Genomic DNA, 9,612 nt, shown 5'->3' with positions numbered 1-9,612 from the left:
TCCACTGGCCTTGGCCTCCCAAAGTGCTGGGATTACAGGCATGAGCCACTGTGCCTGGCCATCCTTTGCAAAACTTCTTGAACCACTACTGCACTGTAGGTTCATTAGCAGTTCCTGGGCCAAATGCATTCTTGATGTTGCCAGTTGTCTCTGCTGCTTTACAGCCCATTTTGAACTTGAATAAGAAAACTGCTCACATTTGGTTTTTGTCTAACATCATTTCCATAGTCTAAAATAAACAGTCATTAGCCAAAAAAAAAAAAAAAAAAAAAAAAAAAAAAAAAAACAAACAAAAAAAACCCTGCAAGGTGAGAAATGCCTTTTAAGCTGATGTATAACATACATTTATTAAAGCACATATTCCAATATCAAACGGCAAATTCCAACAATGCAAAAACCAGAATTACTTCTGCAGTCACCTAATAGTAGCTGTTTTTTGTTCCTTGCCCCTCTGGGTGGAGGTAGGATGGGTTTCCTTCTCGCTATTCAGTTACTCAGTGCTATTGCTAAACTACCTCCTCCCTTTTTCTTAACCTCACCTTTAACTTTGAACCTCATATCACCAGACTATACCATGCTTGGCTTTCCAAGCTATACTTATCCACCAACTTCCAAGCCTTTTCCTGAAATTCCTTGAAAATTGTTGCTACTGGCTCTCTCCAACATCATTCTTATTATATTTTTTGGTGATTTCAGTATCCTCATGGATCATCCACTCAATGCTCTGGTGCTTGGTTTCTATGACCTCTTCTTATCCAGTGATCTTTTTCTTTCACCTACCTTAGCTTTCCCTTCTTTGGTCATACGATAGACTTTGACAGCACCAATAATCACAGCCTCTCCATACACTCAGCTTCAAGCATCCTACTGTCAGGTCACCACTTCTTATTCTAGCACATTCTTTTGATGAGCTCTAACAAATCTTAGACCCCCACAGGGATGTACAACTTACTGACTCTACTGAATTTTCATTATCTCTTACCTTCTACTTGTCTCATATAACAAATGACCCTCAAATTTAGCATCTTAATACAACAAATATTATCTCACACAGTTTCTGGTTGGGTGGTCTGGCTCAGGGTCTCTTATGAGGTTGCAGTCAAGTTGTTGGTTGAGAGTACAGTCTCTGAAGACTTGATTAGGGCTTGAGGGTCTACTTCCACATTCATTCACAGGGCTGCTGGCAGAATGTTTGTTTCTTGCCACGTGATCCTCTTTATAGAACTGCTAATGATGTACATGGCTTCCCTCAGAGCAGATCTGAGACGGAGGGAGGGAAGGAGGGAGAGAGAGTGAGCAAGCAAGTGCACATGAGCATATCTATTATAACCTAACTCTGTAGTAATATACCATCCCTTCTGCCATATTCCGTTGGTCATACAGACCAACCTAGGTACAATGTGGGAGGGGACTATACATAGCTGTGAACACCAAGAGGTGGGGATCATTAGGGGCCATCTTGGAGGATGGCTACAATACTATTTTACAGAGAAAACAGAATAATCAGAAGAAAATTTCCATAAGCTCCTACCACCACATTACCTAATTATCACTATACTGTATAATTTAACTTTACTGCTATTATTATAATTAACCGTACCTCCTGGTATCTAAAGCCAGTCCCTCCACTTGTTTACTAGATTCCATTTCCTCTGCCCTCTTAAGGATATACAATCATGTGCCACATAACAACATTTTGGTCACTGAAGGACCACATATATGATGGTGGTCCCACAAAATTATAATACTATATTTTTACTGTATCTTTTCTATGTTTAGATATACAAATATTTACCATTGTGTTACAAATGCCTATAGTATTCAATACAGTAACATGCTGGGTGTAGTCTAGGGACAATATGCTATACCATATAGCCTTGGTGTGTAGTAGACTATAGCATTTAGGTTTGGGTAAGTACACTCTTTGAAGTTTGCACAAAGACAAAATTACCTAATAATGCATTTCTCAAAATGTATCCCCATCTTTAAGTGACATGTGACTGTAGATCCCCAAATTCTCTCATATCTCTCCTGCATCACGTGTTTTCTCCTGTCTACTGGACAATTTCCACCAATGAAGAATATATGCTATGATCTTAAAGAACTCTCTTACGATCCTACCTCTACATTCAGCCACCTGTTTCACTGTGTCCCTTCAGAACAAAATTCATGGGAAGAATTGTCTAAAATTGCTGTCTCCAATTTCTTCTCCTACTCTTTCTTGCCTAACCTATCAGGATTTTGCTCTCCAACTGCTCTAAAGACACTGCTCTTTTTAAAGTTATCAGTGACTTCCACGTGGTCAAATCCAAAAGTCAATTTTCAGTCCTCATCTTATTTGGTCTATCAGCAGGATTTAACACAGATGGTCTGCCCTCAGTGGACCATTTCGTTTTCGCCTGGCTTTCAAGGTATCACACCCCCGTGGTTTTCTTCCTTAATTTATGGACAAATCCTTCTCAATCTCTTGGCATTCTCTTCCTCTTCTGCTCAGTCTTTGTAATAGTGAAATACCCTAGGGCTGTTTTAGGATCTATGCTTTTATCTGTCTATATTCAACCCCTTGATGATTCCATCCAGTTTCATGGCTTTAAATCTACAGGCTAACAACTCTTAGATTTATATTTTCAGCCCAGAACTCTTCTCTGAGCTCCAGACACTTTTCCTTATCCTATCTTCTTGGATGTTGATTAGTAAGTAAAACTTAATCTGCCCCAAACTGAACTCCTGATTTTCCCCTTTCCAAATCTACTCCTTCCACTGTCTTCACTGTGTCAGTAAATAGTAATTTCATCCTGACAGTTGCTCGGGATGAAGCCCCTAGTTTTCCTTGACATCTGTCTTACACAATCCATATCCAAACCTTTAACAGATCCTGACAGTTTTGACTCCCAAATAGATACAGAATCCAATCACTTAACATGATCTCAACCACCACTTCCTTGATCCGACATCATAATCCCTTATCCGCATTATTGCAATAGCCGCCTAATTGGCCTTCTTTACCGTCTGTTTTCACTATAGCACTCAGAATTATTTTTTTAAATTTAAATCACATTATGGTGTTCCTTTGCTCCAAACCTTGCTCCAGTGGCTCCCCATCTCAACATCTATGGTGGCTTACATGTTCGATTCGATTGCCTGCCCTTCCATTTTTGACCTCCTGTCTCAGCATTCTTCCCCTCTCCCTCTGCTCCAGTCACTGTCCGCACCTTGGGGCGTTTGTACTTGCTGTTTTATCTGGAACACGTTTATAAAGCCTCCGTTGAAGAGCACAGTGGCTTCTTCTATTATCTCTTTTAAGTCTTTGCCCAAAAGTACTTCAGTGCAGCTTCTCTGGACATTCTAGTATTTTATCCCTCCCATTCCCACCCTGCCCACCACACTCCCTATCCTCTTAGCTTTTACTCCACATCACACACGTTTACTCACTCCTTGTTTATTCGCTTATTTTCCCCTCACTCTACTGTGAATTCCCTGAGAAGGGATATTTGTTTCGTTTATACTTGTGTATCTCTGGTGGTTAGAACAGTACGGGTGTATACAAAGCTCGCAGTAATGTATGTTAACCGAATGAATAAATTATCCCACAGAGATACTCGAGTGTCTCTGGATTACAGCAGAGCTTGCAGCAGAGAGGGAGACCACTCAGGACGCCGTGATGTCCAAATATAATAACATGCACGACACAGCGTGGTAAAATGAGCTGCACAAAGAACCCGAAAAATTTGTTAGCTTAGTTTGTTTCTCCAGGAAGCCGGGCCTCCCTGTTTCATTCTTTTCCAGTGCTTCCCTCTACTGCGACCCCTGGCCCGCCGAGTCGGCCAGTTCACAAGCCCAACGCATCCCTTTCCGGAGAGATTTAGGAGGTCTCGGGGCTGGAACTTCAGCCCCACCACGCCTCAGACAGCGCATTACCCAGCGACCGCGCGCACCCACACATTCCCGCCCCATCAGCCGCACAGGAAAAGGAAGTGACCAAACCAGGGAAGCCCGAAACCCCGCCTCTCCCGTCTTCCCAGCTGCGGGAGGGGACGCGGGGCCCGGAAGGGGCGGGCACAAGGCTACGGAAGGGCGGGACGGAGAGGCCCACCCAAAAGTGGCGGTTTGCTTGAGGCCGTTACCTTAGTACCCAGAGTAGACTGAGTCTGTGGCTAGCTGCGGGCGGACTCCTGGCCAGTGCTGTCTCAGCCGGAGTGGGCCTCCGGGTCTCAGAAGCAGGCTTTTATCTGGCCCGAGGCACCTAGCCGTTCAGCGCGTCTTCCCATAACCGGATACCGATAATTGGAACTCTCGGCTGCAGACCCAGGTTCCCGCCCCTCCCTTTGCCCCCGGGCTGCGGCTGTCATTCCGCCCTTCCTGCCTCGCTGCGCCCACAGCTGGGCACAATCTTCGTTCTTTCATTCCCATCCTTTCTCTTCCCTCTCATGGCCATTTCTTCTAGAAAGCAACTTAAAAACCTTTCTTGCCTTTTTATTTCTTCCCATGTCTCTTCCCTTCTTTTCTTCCTTTTTCTCTAGAATCCTTTTTTTCAAATCCGTGCCAGTCTTCTGCCTCCAGGGCTTCTCTCCTTTTCACGGGCCTATGGCTCATGTGTTAGGAGGTTGAACTTTTAATGCAGTCATTTGAAGATTTTAAGCTTTTTCTTTCTCCTAACCAGGAGTCACAGATGCCGGGAAGTATGGCCCGAAAAAAACCTCGAAATAACACACGGTTGCCCCTGGCTTTAAACCCCTTGAAGAGCAAGGACGTGTTGGCAGTGCTGGCTGAGAGGAACCAGGCTATAGTACCAGTTGGGGCATGGGTGGAACCTGCGTCACCAGATAGTTTGGAAATCCCAGCATATGTGAGTGTCAGTTTGATCCAAATATGGTGGAGTTTCCCACCACCTTTTTTATTACCTTTCTCTAATCTGGGTGCTTAAAGATGAACAATCCGAGGATGCTGTTTCTATTCTGCCATAAATAGATTATGTCCTTACATTAGAATTATAGAACAAACAAGTATTTGCCAAAACTTGACTGCAACTTCAGCTGGCATAATCAAATACTACTCACCTACTATAATATATAGACCATAATCTACATGCAACAGGTTATATAGATACATATCTGTATATCAGTTTACTTCAGACTCTTGATTGGTTGCTGTGCCCAAGACATAGCACTATCTACATCTTCCAGACACTGCAACTTAGTATGGATGACAGTTGACATACTTTAAGTAACATTAATTGGTTGCTTAAGGTTTATGATAAATTTTGTAATGAGGATTCAGGCAAAAATCGGATAATAGAATAAAGGAGAAGGGGATGAACTCTGGTAATCTGAGAAAGTCTAACTAGAAATTCCACAATTTCTGATAGTCTTTCACTAAACTTTGCCCCTTAGCTATGTGTTCAAATTTAAATTGGCACCTACCACATTGTGTTATAATAGATTGTTTATATATCTTTTCCTGATGCAGTGTGAGCTCCTTGAGCTTAGAGGACAAATCTCATTTATCATCACACTCCCACTTTTATCTTAAAGACTGCCTAATATATATATAGACACTCATGAAATATTTATGAAAGGCACAAAATGTCTTCTGTATATATAGACAAGGTGCTGAACATGGATGAAAAAAGTATGAGGTATGTTCCCTCAGTATACTTGATCTCAGAGGAGAAATGAGACATATTTAAAGTAAATGTTAAAGTAATGGAATATACTATATTCATTTTACTTTTGTTTGCACATATGTATGTATATTCATTGATTTATTCCTACTCTGCCTATTTCCAAAACGAATTTTAAGAGTCTAGGTGGTATATCTAAGTTCTAAGAATATAATGCTTAATCAAAGAGGAAGCTCTGACATTGGGTTGATGTGACCCAGAAAAGTGTAATGAAGAATTTGAATTATCGGAGAAGGGAAGGGAATGATTCTCCTATTAAGGAGAATGGGGAGAGTAAGAAGTAAGAAAGGTTCAGGATTCTAAGGGTAGATTAGATCGGTTGGAGTGGAAAATTTAGTAGGAGAATGGTTGTTGACAGGATTATGGAAAATAGGGATGGTAGAGAACCATAGGAAATTTTGGAGAAGGGATCGACTTTAATTGTTTAATATTTACAGGTGAATTTTATGATCAACCGGTGTTTTGATTAGATTAATTGCTTCAAAGATTTTGAAGAATACAGAGTGGTTGGATCCTGGGGATAAATTATAATTATAACAATTTAAGCATGAAGTATAGCATCAAAACTTTGTTAATGGTAAGGAATAGAGAAGAAAAGCCTTGAAAAAGGATGGTTGAAGTGCTTGAGCCCACGAGTTTTAGGCTGCAGTAAGCTGTGATCGTGCTACTGCACTTTAGCCTAGGCAACAGAATGAGACCCCATCTCTGGGGCTGGGGGGGAAAGAGAGAAAAGGAATGGAATGAGAAGGTATAAATGCAAGAAACACCCCACAGGACTCAGTAACATTTGGTATAAAGGTATTTTGGTATTTATGTTGTTGACACCTGTTTTTGATTGCTCAAATTATATCTGTATAATATCAGTAGTATCAACATGCCTAAAATTTTACACCATCAAGCTTTTTCTATGTTAAGAAGTATTGAATATCGTATTCACAGACACTAACTTAAAATAGTCTTGGAACATGGATAAACGTATCTTATTTTCCTGATTTAAAAATTTGTGATCAGTTCCAGCCAAAGGGAGTTTGATCAAACATCTAATAGAACTCCTTAGAGCTTTAGCATATCTAGTCTGGGTATCCACCCTTATTAACAGATACAGCTCTGTCAGCTCAAAATAAATGCTGAATAGTTTACTTCTAAAGCTTGGCCCTTAGATCACGTCTGTTCTGAAGGGAAAATTCTAATTATTTTTCTCCCCAAAATTTCAGGGGGCCATCAGGATTCCTAAAAATATCGTAACTTTAGACTATCTCCCCCCAATAATTATTAATAAATTAGCATCAAAAAGCACTGCTATTCTATCATCATATATGGGTATTGCATTATTTTATAATTTGTTTTGGTTATCTTTTGCTATGTAACTAACCACCCCAGAACTTAGTGGTATAAAGCAGATAATACTATGTATCAGGAGTTTGAGTAGGGTACAATGGTTATGGCTTGTCTCTGCTCCATAGTGTCTGGGGCCTCAGCTGGGGCTCAAGTAACTGGACATGTCTGGGACATATTGACTATTTTCTGGCTGTTGGTTGGAGCTAGAAAATAGTCAGGCTATCCCAGTCATGTGGCACCTGCTAGGCTGTAATGTTCATGATAGCTTTCTTATTCACATATCTGACACTTGGGCTAGGATAACTAGAATGTCTGGATGCTGGCTAGATATGTTTCTCTTTTCATATGGCTTCTCTATTTGACTAACTTGGGCTTCCTCACAGCATGGTAATCTCAGGCTAGTCAGAATTTTTATACAGTGCTGACTTTTTTCAGAATGAGCACTGTTAAGAACCCAGGTGGAAGTTGCATTATGACCTGGCTTGGGAAATCACAGAGCTCATTTGCCTCATTTTGTTAGGTATTTGGAGTCAGACCAAATTCACTTTGGGAGAGGACTACCCAAGAGCATGAAGGCTAGGAGACTTGATTCATTGAAGAGAGATCTAACTGCTATGTCATTAAGCACCAACTCCATCCCATGTGAATGTGTTCTTTGGATGTTGTGAGAAACACTTCATTCCATATGGCCCCCTTGGATAGTCCATAAGGTGCATAAAGGCTATGAGAAGTTAGCTGTACAATCAAAACAACATTTCACTGTGTTTAACCCTGTATTTCCAAAATTTATTTCAATCTGGGAACCTCTGAACATCCCACAGAACAATTGTTCTTGGTGGCCTTGCACTATGGTACTTGCTAAGAAAAGTACATTTCTAAAATCTTGTATACTCTTTTATTTGGTTTACAATTGAGATCCACAATCTGTAATCAGTCATATACTTCAGTAAGATGTTTGATAATCTTATGGAGCAAAAGAGGAGCAGAGAGAATGGAAGTAAAACAAAGAGGCTGACTAGCTTAAACTTGTCTGGGGCTTGAGTTAATCTGGGTCAGTTGTTCAGGCTTTATTACATGTATGTTTCTTCTTTGGAATTATTTTACCTAATTGTTCTTTGACACTTTATATTCCACTAAAATAGTTTATGCAATAGACTTCTTGGAAATTTTAACTTAAGTTGAAATTTGAATGCATTTGATTTTGAGAATTTAATGACAGCCTGTAAAATGATCTGAGGCACCCTTCAGAATTAGAAGTCGGAATCACTGAGTTAGAAGAAAGAATAGGTAGGAGATATGATGATGATTTTATTTAATTAGAAAATTTCTATTGAAAGACGTAGTCAAGAGAAATGCAGTGTAGAGAGGAACATAATTGTTGGAGTCAGAAACTTCTAGTTCTGCTACTAGTCAGCTATATTAAAATTATTTAATCTTTCTGAATCCCAGTTTCCTCATCTGTAACATAAGGGATAAGAATACATACTACTAAACTTGGTTTTGAGGATAGAAAATGTAGTTAAAATATTTGTCACATAATAGATCCATAATAATGATAAGTGCTATTATGATGATGACTGTGGTTGTTATTCAGAGCACTTAGAGGAGATAAATGCAGATCAAGCACTCAAATGGGATAAAGTGTGCCAGATTGTTTAGAACAAGCTTGTCCAACATGTGGCCATGGGCCCGGGATGTGGCATGCTGCATGTGGCCCAGGATGGCTTTGAATGTGGCCCAATATAAATTAATAAATTTTCTTTTTTTTGTTTTTTTTTTATTGAGACGGAGTCTTACTCTATTGCCCAGGCTGGAGTGCAGTGGCACAATCTCAGCTCACTACAGTCTCCACCTCCCCGTTTCAAGTGAGTCTCCTGCCTCAGCTTCCCAAGTAATTGGGATTACAGGTGCCCACCACCATGCCTGGCTAATTTTTGTATTTTTAGTGGAGATGGGGTTTTGCCATGTTGGTCAGACCGGTCTTGAACTCCTGACCTCAGGTGATCCACCCGCCTTGGCCTCCCACAGTGCTGGGGTTACAGGCATGTGCCACTGTGCCTTGCCTAAATTGATAAATTTTCTTAAAACACTATGAGTTTTTTTTGTGATTTTTTTTTTAAGCTCATCAGCTGTCCTTAGTGTATTTTATGTAACAGTCTTTCCAGTGTGGCCTCGGGAAGCCAAAAAATTGGGCACCCTTGGTTTAGAATATGTTTTGGAATTGGATAATTATATAAATATATATTGATTATCCTTATAGTCAAGGCTCTGTACTACATGCTATAGGGGAAACAAGGGAGAATTGAATACATATCCTGCCCTCAAAGAGTTTATAATCTAATAGGGGTGTCAAGAAGTATGATACTCAGTTAACATTGGTGAAATGAGAAGTGTTATAGTATAAGAGGGCTTTAGAGGAAGAAAGTGTTGTGGGAAGTGCTGAGGAGTGGATATTAAATGGTTGTGAAAACTGAGTAGGCCTTTACTAGGTGGAGATGAGAGGAAGGGCATGCCAAATTAAAAATGGAGCATAATGCCAAGTATGAAGACATTTTGCAATAGGACATATTTGGTGAGTGGTAAATAACCTGGTG

General features: G+C 40.4%; 1 protein-coding gene and 1 long non-coding RNA gene across 2 annotated transcripts in view; one reads left to right on the top strand and one right to left on the bottom strand.

Moving 5' to 3' along the window:
- Positions 1-328: 328 nt before the first annotated feature.
- LOC116556083 lies at positions 329-3,995 on the bottom strand. Its single transcript, XR_004270822.1, has 2 exons — positions 3,507-3,995; positions 329-1,260 (listed from the first exon to the last, which is right to left on the bottom strand). It is a non-coding gene; the product is annotated as an uncharacterized LOC116556083 (long non-coding RNA).
- Positions 3,996-4,036: 41 nt separating this feature from the next.
- CCDC15 (coiled-coil domain containing 15) overlaps positions 4,037-9,612 on the top strand; it is a 102,672-nt gene continuing 97,096 nt past the window's right edge. The window contains exons 1-2 of the mRNA XM_032285062.1: positions 4,037-4,309; positions 4,661-4,846. Of these exons, the coding sequence (XP_032140953.1) occupies positions 4,670-4,846 (177 nt within the window). The 5' untranslated portion in view covers positions 4,037-4,309; positions 4,661-4,669. The remainder of the gene's footprint in view (positions 4,310-4,660; positions 4,847-9,612) is intronic.

The sequence above is a fragment of the Sapajus apella genome, unplaced genomic scaffold, assembly GCF_009761245.1.
Source record: "Sapajus apella isolate SASKATOON/1434 unplaced genomic scaffold, GSC_monkey_1.0 scaffold16, whole genome shotgun sequence".
NCBI classification, from domain to species: domain Eukaryota; kingdom Metazoa; phylum Chordata; class Mammalia; order Primates; family Cebidae; genus Sapajus; species Sapajus apella.
The sequence above is the reverse complement of the archived record's forward strand: the minus strand, read 5'-3'. Positions and strand labels throughout refer to the sequence as shown.